This window comes from Neomonachus schauinslandi, chromosome 12, assembly GCF_002201575.2.
Source record: "Neomonachus schauinslandi chromosome 12, ASM220157v2, whole genome shotgun sequence".
Classification (NCBI taxonomy): Eukaryota; Metazoa; Chordata; class Mammalia; order Carnivora; family Phocidae; genus Neomonachus; species Neomonachus schauinslandi.
In genome coordinates, this window is record NC_058414.1 from 90,365,212 (window position 1) to 90,383,640 (window position 18,429).

The following is an 18,429-nucleotide window of genomic DNA, read 5'->3' on the forward strand; positions in this document are numbered from 1 at the left end:
ATACCATATATAAATACATATATATATTGCACCCCTTCCATATATATATATATGGGGTGCAATATATATATATATATGTATATACCCCATTCCTCTCCAGAAGCAATTAGTGCTGCACATCAACCTGCAAAAAAATGGTGTGGGGGAGGGAGGGCAGTTGCGGGTAAAAAAAAATACCAGGGAGTAAAACATAGGTTTATTTTCAAAAATATTAACCTGCCCAAATTACAATGAATTAAAATGAGAAGAGACAACACATATAGATCAGGTGAGAAGGCTTCTACAAATAAATCAGGCAAAAAAGAACAAAGACTTGAACGCGGTTGATAGCTGTGAGGAAACTAATTTGGCTGGAGCCTAGGAAGGAAGTAACTTGGCTGAAGGCCACACATCATTGAGGGAAGCTCTACAAAGCTGGCAACCAATTGGATCTAGGCTAAGGAGAGCAGATGGTCGATCCAAGGCCAAAAATGAGGCTTTAGTCCCAAGTTCTTCAAATCTAAGGCTTTGAAACTTATTGAGTCACTTACCTCTTATTTTTGATCTACCTCCTTTTCTTTTTTTAACAGTTAAAATTTTGGAAGACAATGGACTTAAGGAGGGACAAATACTTTTATAGTGAACATCTGTTAGCTATAAGATCCAAAATTAGAACATACCAAACCCCAGAAACTCTGTGTGTGCCTTTCTCAACATGAAAGCCTTCCTCCCTCAAGAGGGGATTGCTCTTCTAATTTTATGGTGATGATTTTCTTGCTCTTTTCTAAGAGTTATACAACTCTAACATACATTTCTATACAATTATTGAACTTTATATGAATAGAAACACTGGATGCATTTTTTCTGCTTCTTTTTCTAAATATAATGTTGTAAAATTCACCCATGTTACTAATCATGGTCTTTGACCATTTTTATTACTCTGTGATTGCTTAATTATAAGAACATGCCGGTAACCATTTTACTGTTGATGGGCATTTGAATTGCTTCCAGTTTGGGACTTTGCAGACACTACCGCTCAAAGTCCTACATAAGTCTTATTGTACGTATGTATGAGTTTCACTAAGATATACACATAGGAGTGGGACTGTTCTCCCATCCAGGACAGTATCTTCAATTTTAGGAAATGATGTCAATATAAATAATTTCCAAGGTATTCATATAACTTGCACTCCTTCCAACAATGTATGAGAGTACCCCTGCCCCACATTCTCACCAACACTTGGTATCTTTTTAATTTATGCATTTCTAGTAAGTGTGGAATAATCTCTTACTGTGGTTAAATTTCCATTTCCTTAACTCTAGATAAAATTGGCCAGTTTTTCATATTTTTATTAAACATTTTGATATCTTTTGCGAAGTGAGTAGGCCATCTGTGCATTTTTCTTTATTGGATTTCTCTTATCGATAGTGGATTTGTACAAATCTGGGATGACTCCTTTGTCAGTTATATCTATGTGAAAATATCTCTTCCTATTTGTCTTTTTACACTTTTAATGGTGTCTCGATGAATGGAGTTTCTTGATTTTAACGTGGTCACGTTTATCACTCTTAATGTATCATTAGATTAGTACTTCTGCAGCTTAGGAAATCCTTCTTTACCCTAGTGTCTTAGGTTGGCCACTCTGGAGAACAGCCTCTGAGAACAAGATTTGCATGCAGGAGGCTTAGTGGGGAGTACTCCCAGGAATCAGACCTTTAGGGAAGTAAGAAAAGTAGGTTTGTTCAGTGTGGAGAATTGCACTGTGATCCAGTTGCTCATTAGTCCCACAGGGAGCTCTGGAATGGTGCTACAGAGTTGTGCTGAGTTGAGGTGAGGGAGCCAGACTGCTACGCCCTGTATCATTCATAGAGGGGATCAGATGTGAGTAACCAGCAGCCAATACTGGTGGCAGCTGAGCAAATGAGTGCCTCTATCCTGTGGTACATCATAACAGCCACTACAGTTTACCCCTGGTGCCAACTGAACCTACTGGCTTTGTCTTTTTTTTTTTATTATTATTCTTATGTTAATCCCCATACATTACATCATTAGTTTTAGATGTAGTGTTCCATGATTCATTGTTTGTGCATAACACCCAGTGCTCCATGCAGAATGTGCCCTCCTCAATACCCACCACCAGGCTAACCCATCCTCCCACCCCCCTCCCCTCTAGAACGCTCAGTTTGTTTTTCAGAGTCCATCGTCTCTCATGGTTCATCTCCCCCTCCAATTTCCCCCCCTTCATTCTTCCCCTCCTGCTACCTTCTTCTTCTTTTTTTTTCTTAACATATATTGCATTATTTGTTTCAGAGGTACAGATCTGAGATTCAACAGTCTTGCACAATTCACAGCGCTTACCAGAGCACGTACCCTCCCCAGTGTCTATCACCCAGTCACCCCATCCCTCCCACCCCACCCCCCACTCCAGCAACCCTCAGTTTGTTTCCTGCGATTAAGAATTCCTCATATCAGTGAGGTCATATGATACATGTCTTTCTCTGTTTGACTTATTTCGCTCAACATAATACCCTCCAGTTCCATCCACGTCGTTGCAAATGGCAAGATCTCATTCCTTTTGATAGCTGCATAATATTCCATTGTATATATATATACCACATCTTCTTTATCCATTCATCTGTCGATGGACATCTTGGCTCTTTCCACAGTTTGGCTATTGTGGACATTGCTGCTATAAACATCGGGGTGCACATACCCTTTCGGATTCCTACTTTTGTATCTTTGGGGTAAATACCCAGTAGTGCAATTGCTGGATCATATGGTAGCTCTATTTTCAACTTTTTGAGGAACCTCCATACTGTTTTCCAGAGTGGCTGCACCACCTTGCATTCCCACCAACAGTGAACCTACCGGCTTTGTATGCTAAGTTCACCCCTGGGAAAACTTCCAGAATTTTGTTTGGTCTCTCTCCTGGTAAAGTTTTTAAAGGGGTAGGTTAACAGGATGAAATAGCTCCTGCCACCAAAGCTATATTCAAGTTGCAACTTGTCTCCCTCCTGGACTACCCATTCTAGATTTCTTTCACCCTTAACCAACATCTCTTCTGATCTAGGTGGCTTATGAAATATTATAACCTAGATCCTCATCTCGCAAGTTGTCTGAGTCTCTGGTCCACTTATCCTTCTAGGATCATGGCTGCTACTCTTATCCATTAACTAGCAAAAGTGGGAAGGGATATATCATTGGATGGCCTCGGTGCCCAATGTTTTCCTCCCTGGCTCATCACGTAACAGTGAAGGAACCCTATCTCTTCCTGGGGTCAAGTCACTTACCCCTGACACTATGGCAACATCTTTCTTCAAATACTGAACTCTTGAAATAAGGAGTCTGGGTTTCCCTGGGAACTAAGGCTAGGAACTAGGATCCACAGAGCCTCAAATTCAGGGATGAGAAGTACTCATTTTCTAAGTGAGTCAAAGGGAGTAATGCTAAGCTGAACCACTCCTACCGCATTTTCAGACTTGTGTATTCGACTTATTGGGGACACAACACCATATAATGGATGTTCACCTAGGGTATGTGTTACATCCTGGAAGATGGCACCACATCCTCATAGGACTCTCCCCTTTCTTAAGTGGAGGAAGGGTGCTGTTGACTATTTTTGGAAACAAAATTCTTTATTTCACTGATATCATCCTTAATGGTGGAGTCAAAATTTTGCATTTAAGATTCTACTATCATATCATTTATTTAAGTCTCCAAATATGGTATTTTTTTTATCTTTCTGAGTTTTCCTTAAAGTGAATTTTCTTAAAGAATCTGTCAGAATGTACATACAGTTCTCTTATGCTACATTTACGAATTATAAAGAAGCATTTTTCTCACATCCACATTTCCAACTAGTTCCTCCATATTGATTAGAATTAAGTCCAAAATAGTAATTCACCTCATTGCTGCTTCTGCCATCTGAGGGAAAATATTTTTAGCAAGCAAAGACTGTATCAGATATTCAGCTTTTAGAAAAGGCTCTTTAATGGCAGCTGAATAATAGAAGACTCACTACTATAACTTGCTTCTGTGCCATGTCTTTATGAAATAAAGCATCATTCATATGTTACTTCAGGCTAAGGGTCAGTACCACGCGCCTAATTTAGTGTTTGTCTTTCTCATCTTCTTTATCCTAAATGTTCTCCCCTGTGTCTCTTGTCTTGGGTTGATCTTTGAAAATATAAGTATATACTTTAATATGCATTGTTTTGGGGTTTTCCCCTTGTGTTAAATCTATTTGAGTTCTATACTTACATTTATCAATTCCAGATTCACAAAATCTCAGTGCTATTTCTGAGGTTATGTTTTACCATTTCATATGAAGCTTTATTTTTTTCATTAATACTATGTATATACCTGATAATGGAAGTAGTATTTTTATTTTTTTCCCTTAAATTTCTGGATTCTACCCCAAGCCTCCTCTTCCAGTATACCTTTGTTGTCACACTTGCTGTTGTCCATAACATCTCATTTTACAGGGTGTTTTGTGGGGCTTTTTGGCCTCAATTTCTATTCAAGCTCTATTAATCATGTTGTCAATTAAGAAACCAAAGAGGTATTTCTGACATTCCTGGAATGTGTGTCTCTTTTCCTAGCTATTTGATATTTGTGACTATGAATCCTATTTTCTAATAACATCTGTGTAGCCAATTTGTTCATTTTTCATATCCTCTTATCTTCTCAATAGTGATGACTTTCAACTGAAGTAGGGAAAGAAAATATAATTTATGCTTCTAGTGTTTTTATTTCCAGCCCTGGACTATAAAGTCACTAGAAATGCAAGAGATTTCTTGTCTCACTCATTCTCAATAAATCAATTTCTATGGGCCAGAATTCACAGGTCTGTTGAGATTTGTCAAGCATTTGGTTAGAGCACTGAAGATATAGAAGCAAGCACAAGTAGTTCTCAACATTTGTGAACAAGATCAGAATGGTCACCATCTGAATATGAGGTCAATTAAAATCTACAAATAAGATTAATCCTCTCCTCCACACACAACCTAAAAGATAATTTGCACATTTTATTCAGCGAGACTAGATGCTTGTCTTGATGGAAATATCCATCAAGGTTTCCATTCTCCTTAAGAAAAAATGTAACTAAAGTGAGACACACTCATGTGTATTTAAAATGTCATCCTAACTAAAGAGCACCAATTTATGTGCAATCTGAAGAATGGATAACTTATACTTCCAGTGTCAAGAGTTTGTCAGGTCTTTTGGTTCTGTCAATGTCCAGGGGAGATGTTATTCTTATGCTTCATGTAGGCTAATAAAACGAAGATTTGGCTAACAAATTTGATAAAAATATATCTTGAAAATCTAACATGCCCCCCAACACTCTTCTTTCCCAATTTATTGAGGAATAGTTGACATACAATAAACTGTACATATTTAAAGTATTCATTTTGGTTGAGTTTGACTCATATGTACACCCATGAAGCCAACACTATAATCAAGATGGTGAACATATCCATCACTGCAGAAGTTTCCTTGTGTTCTTTCATAATCCCTGCCTCCATGCCTGTTCTGTCCCCCACCCCAGGTAATCACTTCTCTGCATCTGGACTATACATTAGTTTCCATTTTCTGGCATTTTATATAAATGGAATCATAATATATTTTTCATCTGGCTTCTTTCACTTAGTATAATTGTCTTGATATTCACCCATGTGGCTATAGCAGTACTTCATGTATTTTTTACATTTACATTTACATAACAAAAAAGTTACAGTTTTTACATCTTTTTATCACTAAATGATATTCCATTCTGTGGATGTATCTCTGTTTTTCCAAAACTTTGATTTATAATGGAGACTTCTTCAATGAACTTGTGCCTTCCTATAACATAGCTGTTATGAAATCTCTTGTCACTGGTAAAACTGATCAAGTTATGTTTCTGAGGCCACAAAGCTAGGGCAGACTTGGTATGCAAGGAGTCCCCCACTGAGGGTGTGAAGGAAACTCTCTGTGAGGTCAGTGTCCTCAGCCGTCAGACATCATCTTCCAATCACAACAGCATGTAATTGGGAATTTGTCATTTTTGTTGCAAAACAATGTCTATGTGCAGAGTATCCTGATGAATAATGATTAAAGGAGGGGTGCCTGGGGGCACCTGGGTGGCTCAGTTGGTTAAACGACTGCCTTCAGCTCAGGTCATGATCCTGGAGTCCCTGGATCGAGTCCCGCATCGGGCTCCCTGCTCGGCAGGGAGTCTGCTTCTCCCTCTGACCCTCCCCCCTCTCATGTGCTCTCTCCCTCTCTTGTTCTCTCTCTCTCAAATAAATAAATAAAATCTTAAAAAAAAAAAAAAGTAAAGGAGGGGTGCCTGGGTGGCTCAGTTGGTTAAGCATCTGCCTTCAGCTCAGGTCATGATCCCAGGGTCCTGGGATCAAGCCCCGCATCGGGTTCCCTGCTCTGCGGGAAGCCTGCTTCTCCCTCTCCCACTCCCCCTGCTTGTGTTCCCCCTCTCGCTGTGTCTCTCTCTGTCAAATAAATAAATAAAATCTTTTAAAAAATTTAAAAAATAAAAATAAAAGAATGATTAAGGAAAGATCCACTTCTTCTCTTCCCTACAACAACCCCTTTGCCATTTCAGACCCCTAAGGGGACCTGTGCGAAGTCAGTGAAGATCGCCATTGATTCAGGGTACCGGCACATTGACGGGGCCTACGTCTACCAGAATGAGCATGAAGTGGGGGAGGCCATCAGGGAGAAGATAGCAGAAGGAAAGGTGCTGAGGGAGGATATTTTCTACTGTGGAAAGGTAAGATCATCCCTTCACCCTCCAACTCCTTATATTAATAATGGATCTTATATCACTTTGTTAAAGAATGTTGGGCTCACCAAGAAGAGCGAGTTCTCAACTCCCAAATTCCTCATTCTTGCCCAGAGTTCAGGGACTGATTAATTAGCCTGTTGAAAGTTAGGGCAAAGCTCCTTCTTCATACATGGGCATTGATTTAAGACAATACGGGAAGAGCCAAATCTACAAAGCAGAAAAATTGGGGAGTAGAGGCAAGAGAGGGTGGATGGAGGTGGTTCATATTACATAAGCATTTGCCAAAGCTTTCTTTAAAAGGGCAGCCTTCTTTTTTTTTTTCTATGCCTATTTGTCCATAGATCGCTAATTTTTTTATTGAGCTGCAGTTCACATACCATAAAATTCATCAGTTTAAATCAGTGGCTTTTCATGTATCCACAAAGTGGCACAAGCATCACTACTACCTAATTCCAGAATATTTCCATCACTCCAATTTTTCCCATTTTTCTTTCCCTCCCCCCACCCCCGTCACTGGCAACTACTGATCTGCTTTCTGTCTTTATAGTTTTTTATTTTGGACATTTCATAAAAATCAAATTATATGATATGTGGCCTTTTGTATCTAGCTTCTTTCACTTAGTATAACATTTTCTTGGTTCATTAATGTTATAGCATATATGAGAATTTCATTTCTTTTTTTATGGCCAAATAATACTCTATTGTGTGGATATATGACATTTTGTTTATATCTCTACTTTTGAGCATATGAAATTTCCAACATTAGAAATCACTATCAACTATAGAGCAATCAGAAAGGTAAAGCATCGTGATTAAAATGCAAGCCAGTGGAAATACAGGATGCACACTTACAGACAGCTTTGCAGAAATAAAGCTGTACAACTTTGGAGAACGTGTAATACAATTCTCCTGAGTGTTCTAAAAGAGACCAAGATACTCTTTCTGACTTCATTCACTCCCCCAGACACCCCCTCCTCCCAGCTCCCCCCTCAGCCTCCTTGCCAAGCTCCCTAGGAGTTTGTGGTTCCCCAGGTCTCCAGCCACTTATGGATTATGATTCCAAGCGGGCCACATATAGCCACTAACCCAAAATATCAGCCTGAAGATTTTTACTTTATTATAGCTTTACAATTTTTCTTCCTTAAGATTTTATTATTACAGTCTCTCCCTAAACACCAAACCTTAACCTGGTGCTCCCAAAATGTTTCTGGTGAAGAATGATCTTGAACTCAGATCCTGAGAATGCAGGCCAAAGCAGCCTGCCTGAAGCGAGAAATATTTTTAAAGATTTATGTCTTATCCTAAAATTTTTTCAGACTTTTACATTTCCCCCCATAATATATTCTCATTTGTTTCTTTTGTTTCAATGTAAAAATTGGGTTTTTAAGTTACCACCAAGAAAAACAAACCAAAAAACTTTTCTTACCTCCCCCGGTAAACAGTTAACACTGTTGCAATATCTATCATATTGGAAAAATGGAACCAGATTAAGTCATCTATTTCATAAAGTTGCTATGAGTTAACATTTACAAAGCACTTAAACATAGTACCTGGCACAGAGCTAGGACTATATGTGTTTGTTGAATAAAAATAAATTAAAATGTATAAAACAGAATTTTCAGCTAGATGGGATGGCACCAATAACACACCAAAGGGTCCCACAGTAATGACAAAAACACATTTTTCCACTACTCTTTCCACATTGTTGTCTATTCTTTTTGAATTTAAGGCAAGAAAAAAAATTATTGTCCAACATAGAGAAAAATCAAATTTTACCAATTTTGCTTGCCCTTGTGAGAAAAAGGGTACAGAAATGTAAGCTTTTTCCCCAAAAACACTTTGAACAAATTTGATGCTCCAAGAAGATGTATTAACTTATCCCAAAGTTCTGAGGATCCCTCAGTACCCTATGCTTTAGAGACCTTGAGGGTACACATGCTCTAGTCCAACAACCTAAGCCTTAATCTTTCATTACCTAACACTTTTCAGATTGAGTAATTTCATTTTCTTTCTGTTTTTTTTTTTTGTTAAGCCAAGTTTATTTTATTTTTTCCAGCTTCATTGAGGTATAATTGACATAAAACATTTTGTAAACTTAAGGTGTGCACCATGTTGATTTGATCTACTTATGTATTGCAAAATGATCACCACCATAGTGTTAGCTAACACCTCCATCATATCACATAATTACCATTTCCTTTTTGTGGTGAGGACATTTAAGATCTATTCTCTTAGCAACTTTCAAATATATAATATAGTAGTGTTAACTATAATCACCATGTTTTATATTAGATCCCCAGAATTTATTCGTCTTATCACTGAAAGTTTGTACTGTTTGACCATCTCCCCATTTTCATCTGTGGATAGCTGTCAAATTACTGACCTTTATTGGAGAGGACCAGACTGTGTCTTCCACACCACTATTTTGGTGACATTACCAGTTTAGCCAGAGAGCCAGTAATTTCTTAGTAAAAACTGGCAGAATTTCCCTGGGGTCTGAGTAGGACCAAATGAGAACAAAGGAACAGAAAATCTAAACATTTGCAATAATTTAAAGTTTCACCAACTTCTGCACCACCTGTCACAAGGTGAAGGATCCAGTGAATTCACTCCCACAACCATATTTCTTGTTCCGCTAAAGCACATCTTTTATCAGAGTGTCATGAAAATAAAGCGCTAAGCCCAACCAGCTAGTCAGATGCATGTTCCCTATCTACACAATGAGGAGAAGTGAAAGTGCTGAGGGTCAGTTCAGAAGTTATCAGGGAGCAGGGCAAGACTTTGTCACCGACCTAGGTACTCTGTGCTTCAGGTGGATCTGCAAGTCTCTGGTACTATTTTTGGATAAAGTATACTCCAGGTGTCAAGAGTTATATGAGCTCATTCTATACCCAGATGACACTGCAGCATAAAGATATTTTTGTAAAATGAAATGAGTGAGGGGCGCCTGGGTGGCTCAGTTGTTGGGCATCTGCCTTCGGCTCAGGTCATGATCCCAAGGTCCTGGGATCAAGCCCCACATCGGGCTCCCTGCGCAGCGGGAAGCCTGCTTCTCCCTCTCCCACTCTCCCTGCTTGTGTTCCTGCTCTCGCTCTCTCTCTCTCTCTGTCAAATAAATAAATAAAATCTTTAAAAAAAAATGAAATGAGTGAATAATGTATATGAGTGCTTTGTTAAGACTAAAGGGTTTCATTATTATTAAAAAAAAAAAAGTGTAGATGTTAGTTAACTATCACCTTTTTATTCTTTCAGCTGTGGGCTACAAGGCATGAGCCAGAGATGGTCCGTCCAACCCTGGAGAAGACACTTAATATCCTTCAGCTAGATTATGTGGATCTTTACATCATTGAAATACCCATGGCTTTCAAGGTAAGTTCAGATGCCTAAAGGTTAGGTCTCTGCTCTTTGTCAACCATGAGCCTGTAGCTGTGCATGTGAAGCTATGAAGCTAGTTTATTACTTATCACCATAGAGTGTTAAGGTGTTTTGTTGCTATAAATCAGATAGTACTGACCAACCCCAACAGATGTCTACAAAGATTATGTGTAACAGACTCAGGCCTGGAACCCTAGCTTCTTGATTCATAATCCAATGCACCTGCTATTATGTCTGGTCTTTACAACTATAGTTGTCTCTCCATCAAACCGACATGTAGTTCCCTACCTGTACTCTACATTTTAGTTACCTGGCATTCAGACAAACCCTTCTTCCTGTTCACACAGTCATGAAAATGTCCCTGCAGAACATAATGCAACATAATATATACAGCTGAAAGCTTACTCACCCTCCATCCCCTCCAAAAAGAAATAACCCAAAGAATAGTCGGGTTTTTGGAGCCAGATCCAAGATCAGGGCATCTATGTGATATCTATTCCTCTAGTTCAAATTCACTCCTTCTTTGAACTTTCTCAGTCTATGTACTTGTTAATTTAACCACCCACAACACACCTGTATATACACTGCTAAAGAACAGTCACTTTTTTAAAATTTCATTGAGGGTAGGAGAGACTGAAAAATAAAATTGGCCACTTGTCCACAAGGTAAATCAGATCCTGCTGCTAGTCATGAAGAACAAAGACTCTGCCATTGTACAGTGGCCAGAATTCTTTTATGCAGCCAACCTGGCTTCCCCTGTTCTGTTCTCTGGAAACACTTTCCTTGTTGGCTCTCCTCTGTGGTCACATCCAAGATGGACTTTGGGAAAGATTGCCCTTTTGCCTCCTACTTCATGTAGATATAGGTTTGGGGGCTTCACAATGGCCTTGGTAATCATAGGCTTTTATGGTCAGGTTGAGATTTCATGGATAAGGCAATATCCCTTAAAATGTAATAGGCTTTCAGTAAATTCACATTCAGTCAGGTCCATGAATGAGTAATTAAAACTAGAAATCTAATAGGGTCACATTTCCTATATCTAACCTGTGGCCTATGGTTTCTGTCTCTTAGTAAAGAACTTCCTTGTTTTACTCATCTGCCCCATCTTCAGCTTACTGACCTCCATCTGACTTAAAATAATATATAACAGGCAGGCACAGCTAATGTGTTCCTTGCACCCAGTCTGCATCTCATTGGATGGTGCACCTTTGTCCAGTAGGGCATCTGTGGTCTGAGATCTTGTCTTCAGACACAACCAGAATTCTCCCAAAGTCCAATATTACTTCCTTCTAGGATTTTTACCTTCTTGCCTTGGCTATCACTAACTTTTCTATCTCCAGAAGGCTTAGATCTGAAATTCTGTCATCTTGGATGACATCCAAAAGTACAGAGTACCCATTTTAGCAAAATAGCATCTTACCTCTCATCTTACAAGCCCAGTAGTAACAAACACATCTTTCTTCAAGACCTACCTGATGACTGCAAAAATGGCCAACAAATTCTAATACCCAGTGGTTTTCTACTAAGTCCCATAAAGCTCCAACATTAGTAGGCCCATTTGTCTGAGTCTCAAGACAGAACAAAGCAAAAATTTAACAGATTCTATGCTATTGCAGAACAAGGATTGCCAATTCTCAGCTGGAGGCAGGATACTTCTCACTGTCCACAATCCCATATTGACCTAACCAATTTCCCACTTTTGACCCATTACTCGCCATACCCCAACATCTTTGTATTAGTCAGAACTTGTTATAAATGGCAGAAATCCAACTCAATTTGTTGTTAGCTAGAAAGGGAGTTAAGAATTCCAAGGGATATCTAATTTAGGCACAGCTGGATCCAGAAGGTCAAACAATGAAACTGGCCCTTTATCTCTGTTTTGGTTGGCTTCCTTCTCAAAAATCCTTCTCTATATGATGGCAAAATGGCCATTGACATGCCAAGCCTACACTGTCAACACAACGTGAGAATTCAAAGAGAGACCATGCATTAAACCTCTGGAGAAATACTGACTAGCCTTCCTTTGGTCTTGTACCTATTCCCGACTAATCTTTGCTCAGGGCCAAATGGGTGACTGACTGACATCTATGACCAGGAATAAGAGCTGGGTCAGCCCACCCAAACAACATGGAAAGAGCTCCTCCAGAGGAGACCGCATAGGTATGGTAGAAAACAAAATAACAGATTTCTACTGTAATTGATTAGAGGCCACTTAGCATAGTGGTAAGGAGCATGTGCTCCAGAGGCAAGCTGTCTAGTTTGAGTCCCAGCTGTGTCACATACAAGCCAGATGACCTGGTCAGGTTATTACCTGATCTCTTTCCATATCACCTAAACATGGTGCAGTGGAAAAAGTCTGTATGGGCTTTGGAGTCACACAGAAGAGGGACTGACTTTCAGCTTTATTGCTTACTAGCAATAGTCACTTTGATCTTTCTTTTCTTTTCTTTTTCTTTTTTTTCTTTCTGGTTCTTTCTGGACTTCAATTTCATTATCAGTAAAATGGAGACAATAGCAACTACCTTGTTGTGAGGACTCATAAAATTATATATGTGACATCACTGGCACAGTCTAACATTTTCTAGATAATAAATGAAAGATAATATTCTGAAATGTTTAGGTGGAAGGGAACCTTAGTAATAAGATATCCCAATAACCTAGGTTCACAGAAGAGAAAGTTGAGGACCCAAACAAGGAAGTAACTCACTCAGGTTTAAATTTCATTAGAATGGGACCAGATGGTGGGTTCCCAGACGCCAACCCCCATACTTGTCCTCCCAAACCTAGCAATCCCAATACCCTGTAAACTATAGTGACTTTTTATATTTCAGGTTCTTGGGAGTTATAACCTCAGCCCTCATCCTCACACAACTAACTTCACTCGTGTTCAAATGGTAGATTTCTAAGCTAAGTCTTAAAGATTTGGAAAGAGCCTATATCTAAAAGTGAGAAAATGAAACTTACTTCTCTGTGACTGACCAATGATTTGTAAAATCTTTTTGGGAAAGGTAAACAGAGAATTTCCACTCCTATTCTTGGGTGGAATCAAGGCTCAAGGATGCAGAGAGACAGTAAAACTTTTAACAGTGAGAAATGACACAGTATAATGACATTACTTCACACATGAACCTATAATTCCTATAATTGAGAAATCAATCTTTGAAGCCAAAATATCACATGCTTTTTGAATCTCATGATTTTTTTTAACAAGAAACCTTTCTTGCTAAAATATTTTAGCACTGAAATATTTTTTTAAATGTCAAGTTAACAAGCAGACACAATTTTAGAACAACAAAATACAAAAAATCACAATAAAACATCTTTAAGGAATTTTTAAAAAGATTTATTTATTTGAGAGAGAGAGACAGAGAGCATGAGTTGTGGGGGGGAACAGAGGGAGAAGGAGAGAGAATCTCAAGCAGACTCCATGTGGAACTGGACTCGGGGCCCCATCCCAGGACCCTGTGATCATGACCTGAGCTGAAACCAAGAGTCTGACATTTGACCGACTCCACCACCCAAGCACCCCACAATGAGACATTTTTAAAAGATGAACGAAGATACTGCTGAGCAGGAATGAGAGTCAATAGCATGGGTTTCTAGAGGGTTGGATTATTTTTCTAGCAAGGTATTACAGTAAGGAGCAGGAATAGAGGACAAAGACAATGGGTTTATCAGAATGAATGGATCAGTAAAGTAGACACAGCAGAAGCTTAAGGGAGGCATCATAGAAATATTTAACATGGGTGCAGACTTGATAAGGACTTAATTAAAATCTGGAGAAGTAAAAATTATTTAACAGAGTTCATAATGGAGGCATAAAGGCATTTCAGAACAGAAGTAAAACTAGGAAATACAAAAGGTAAGAAATATAGAGAAAGACTGGAGTGAAAATGTGGGTCATAAGTGTTGAGAAGGTCAAAGAGCTTAGAAATCAGAGATAGAAAGGGTAATTAACATGAATGATTATGGGGCATTGAGGAGAAAGGAACCCTTTTCCTATTCTCAGTGAGATAGGAGGAATTGAGAAGAAATTGTTTTCACTAAAAAGGACAATGGAGAAAATATTATCACCAGGGGGAAGTTTCATTCAAGTGAGATGACAGAAGGAAAAATTTTTTAAATTTTTAAGAGTATAAGTGATTTTGTCCAGTTGCTTAATTTTCAACAAAGAATTCCTATTATCAAGGCCTACAGACTTCCATCCTGTCATCCAAATCTAAAAGACACTTTGTCCCCATATTATTTGATCTCTTTCAATACAAGTGACTACTACCTTTTTCTTTAAACATTTTCAGCTCATGGTTCTATGATATCACCCTCTCAAGATCTTTGACAGCTTCTTCCCTGTCAACCTCCAAATGTCATAATGCCCAGTACTCTATCCTCAATATTGTCTTACTGGGCCGCACCTTCTCTAAACGTGATGAGTTGCATGGATTGAATACCACTTTATATGCTGAGGACTCCCAAATTTGTCTGCAGTCAAGACTTCTCTCTGAGCCTCTCTCAGACTTCTCTGTTAATTGCCTCCTCACATACCCAGTGAATGTCTAATTGCCATTTCAATCTCAAAATATTCAAAACAAAACTCTTGATGGCTAGCCTAAACTCAGGGAATGATCACCACCAGCCAACCAAGGAGCCTAGAAATCATCTTTATTTCTCTCTATCCCGCCGTCTCCAAGCCCATAACAGATGGGTCCCATTTTTACTTGTTGTGAGAAATAGTGAGAAAGGAAAAATCTGAAAACCAATGGTCAGTCTTAGTTGGAAAAGGATCACCCAAAAACTAGGTTTGATACTGAAACAATTTGTGAAGTAGAAAAACAGATGCTAAACTCCTGGAGGGCTGGAAAGGGAAAGAAGAGAACCACAGAGCAGATTAGTCAGAACTAAGAAGTAATGTGCTGAGTTTTCCCTTATACTTAGGAAGTGTTCCATTCATTAGCTACACTTTTCTTAGCTGGAGAACTTCCTCTCACCCTTAATGATGATCTTTGGTTTCTTATCAGAGTAAGAAATTTGCTGTTCTCAACTTTGGCAAGGGTTAGGGTTAGGTCAAAACACTGAACCTAAAAGTCCTAATGCTCAACTTCTACTGTTTATTTATGAGTGATTTTGTTATTGTTAGAGTGGCTGGTGATGAGGGTGGCAAAGAATTGTGCAAAGAGTGGAGCAATAAACAGGACAGTGTTTATTCAATCTCCAGTGGAGGAGAGGAGCCAGATATCCAGAGAAGTATCAGCCCCGAGTTTCAGTTAGGCTGGGCCTTTTAAGGGGTTTTGAAGGATGTGAGAGGGTTATAGCTGTGCCCATGGGTGGGGGTGGAGGGGTGGGGAGGGGGTCAACTCTTGGCCAGGTAGAACAAGAGATGGCAGGTTTTTCAAGGGGCTCTGTCCAGGGTTCTACCAGGATGTGGGTTGTGGTCAGGCTAGAGAAGAATATGTTTTGTAGTTGGGGTCTACTTTCCAAAAATGACCTAGAAAAACAGAGTTAGGGCAAAGTACAGACACCTGTGAGTTTTGTGTCTAAGTATGGCTGGGGTCGGAGTGGGAGGCTGTTGAACAGATTCCTTTCATTATGACAGAACTTCATGGTTTAAGAACAATAATAATCTGTCAATAAATAAAGGAAAATGAATGCCAGGGTGAGATAATGAGATTAATGTGTCATATTTATTATATGTAAATATATAAATAATTAAAATTGAATTGCTTTCCCAGGGCCAGGGTATATGGCATAATGACAACTCAAATTCCATAATTTTAATTCCCAGATATAGATAAAATAAGTTATGTTCATTTTTTTTTTGTAGCCTGGAGATGAAATGTATCCTAAAGATGAGAATGGCAAATGGTTATATCACAAGTCAAATCTGTGTGCCACTTGGGAGGTAAGTTTAAATGGGCCTCTTTTCTTGAAGACTGTATTTTTAAACTGTTTTTCCTGTTCAGTTTATGGAGAGATGCAGCCTTTACTCCTAATGGAAAGGTATTTCGAAACAGGTATTTTTAACCATAAGCAAAGATGTGTAAAATTCCGACTTCTCTGCACTGAAAAATTCTTGATTTTGTTTTGATGGAAAAGAAGAATGCCAAAGGAGAGAGAAGTGTAGAAAGAAAAAGAAAGGAAATAAATTCTAATGTAATTGTAAATAAAAATATATAAATGTGATAAATTCACAAATTTTTGGTTTCTCAAATTGAATTTATAAAAATCATTAATATGTTTAAAAGAAACAAAATGATACATGAAAAACTGAAACAATAATTCTGGTTCCAATTTTGAGCAAGCTGTTGGCTCCTTCCCCAAGATCATAAGATTAGGAAAACGATGGGGAAGTAATGAGAAAACCTGTATGGATTCATGCTGGGGGTGAGGGGTACAGATATTTTGAACTGGTTTCTTTATGAGGTCATATGGCCGCTTTTACCTAGAGTAGAAGGCAGCCTAATAAGCTATAAGAGGATAACATAGGAGAGGACCTTAGAGTTCTTTTGGCTTTTTCTTCTCTCCTGCTATAGCCTTGGAACAAATATTGTCTGCTCCACACACACAGAAATGTAAGACTCATGTTCAGATGTCTTCAGGAATCAAATCAGAGTAGCACTGAAATCCTGCACTTGTGAGAGGCTGAGAAAAACATGAGTTACTATCTGACCTCTGGCAGTTGTTTCCCTCCCTCTCCCATTCCAAACTCCAAAGGCTGGGAAATTACACTCTAACAAGTACCTCTTTCTAATGGACATCCCCCTTGTAGTTATAGCTGATTATCTGAATTGTGGAGTTGTTTTGAGGGGTGAGGAGGCATTGATTGGGTTTTCTGATGCCTGGGGGCTCTCCACCCAAGAGACCATACACTCATTCCTGACCTCATTGTAGATGACTAGGTTTGGAGTCTGGGGTTCCTTTCCAAGGGACTGCCCTATAGCATAGCCTGTATCCCCAGGGAAAAAAATGTGTTCACAGCCCCAAATTACAAGGCATTTATTTTACAAAGAAACATCATATCTTAATTAGAGATCCAAGCATAAACAGAACAGAGGACCAAGAATTTTTAACTTTTTTAGCCAATTAATATATTCAAGGAGATAAGGTGTTAGTGATATGAAACAAGAACAAGAATACATTTTTTAAAAAACAAGCAAAAATAATAATTAGAAAAATGTAAAACAGTGAAATCGATGGGATAAAAATAGAATGGAAATAGACAAAGAAAAAATTATCAGACTGAAAGATCAGGATGAGCAGCCCCACCACCCAATATGAAGAAGAAAAGGACAAGAAAATTTTTTAAATATGAAAGAAAAGCTAAGAGATGTAAAGGATAAAATTAGAATTTCTAGTATTCATACAATAGGAGCCTCAGAAAAAAAAAGAAAAAGAGGTAATATTTGAAGAAAAAAAAAAGAGATGAAGGGCATGGATTACCAAAGAGAAAAGAAAACCCTTATCTAGATACATTACAGTGAAATTTCAGAATATCAAAGTACAGAGAAAATGTTAAAACTTCCTGAGTATAGCAAACAAGACAATAAAGAAAAAAAATTGAAGAAACAATAATAAATCAGGAAAAAGACAGGAAAAGAAGAGGGAAAATGAATAGATGGGAAAAATAGAAAACAAAGAGCAAGATAAGAGATTTAAACTCAGTTATATTAATAATCACAATATATGTAAATAGTCTAAACAACTCAATTAAAAGGCAGAGGTTATGAGAATAGATAAAAAGCAAAACGCCACTATATATATATTAAAGAAATCCATTTTAAATAAAAAGACACAAATAGGCTAGAAGTAAAAGGTTAAGAAAAAAAATTTAAAGGATAAAAAAGATATACTAGGCTGATGGTAATCAAAAGAAAGCTGGAGTAGCTATTTTAATATCAGCAAAGATTTCAGAGCAAAATTTTATAATAATGAAGAGATCAATCCTAAACATCTATGCACTTAATAACAGAACTCCAAAATACATGAAGCTTAAACAAAGAGAATTGAAAAGAGAAAGAGAATAATCTACAATTATAATCAAAGATTTCAAAACCTCTCTCTCAATAATTGAGATAAGTAGACGGAAATCTATAGAAGAGATACGAACATTATCAACCAGCTTGACCTAATTGACATTTATAGATACTTCACAAACTATAACAAAATGCTATTTTTCAAGTGCACATAGAACATTTAACAAAATAGTCCATTGCCTGAGACATGAAAAAAAACTCAATACATTTAATAATATTCTTTATGCAAAGTCTGTCTGATAAAATTAGAATTAAATTTGAAG

General features: G+C 38.0%; 1 protein-coding gene across 2 annotated transcripts in view; it reads left to right on the forward strand.

Annotated features, from left to right (window-relative positions):
- The window catches only part of AKR1D1 (aldo-keto reductase family 1 member D1), a 44,904-nt gene that overhangs the window by 6,607 nt on the left and 19,868 nt on the right, over positions 1-18,429 (forward strand). For both annotated transcript variants that reach the window (XM_021692811.1, XM_021692812.1), the window contains exons 2-4: positions 6,582-6,749; positions 10,017-10,133; positions 15,958-16,035. In XM_021692811.1, the coding sequence (XP_021548486.1) occupies positions 6,582-6,749; positions 10,017-10,133; positions 15,958-16,035 (363 nt within the window). The remainder of the gene's footprint in view (positions 1-6,581; positions 6,750-10,016; positions 10,134-15,957; positions 16,036-18,429) is intronic.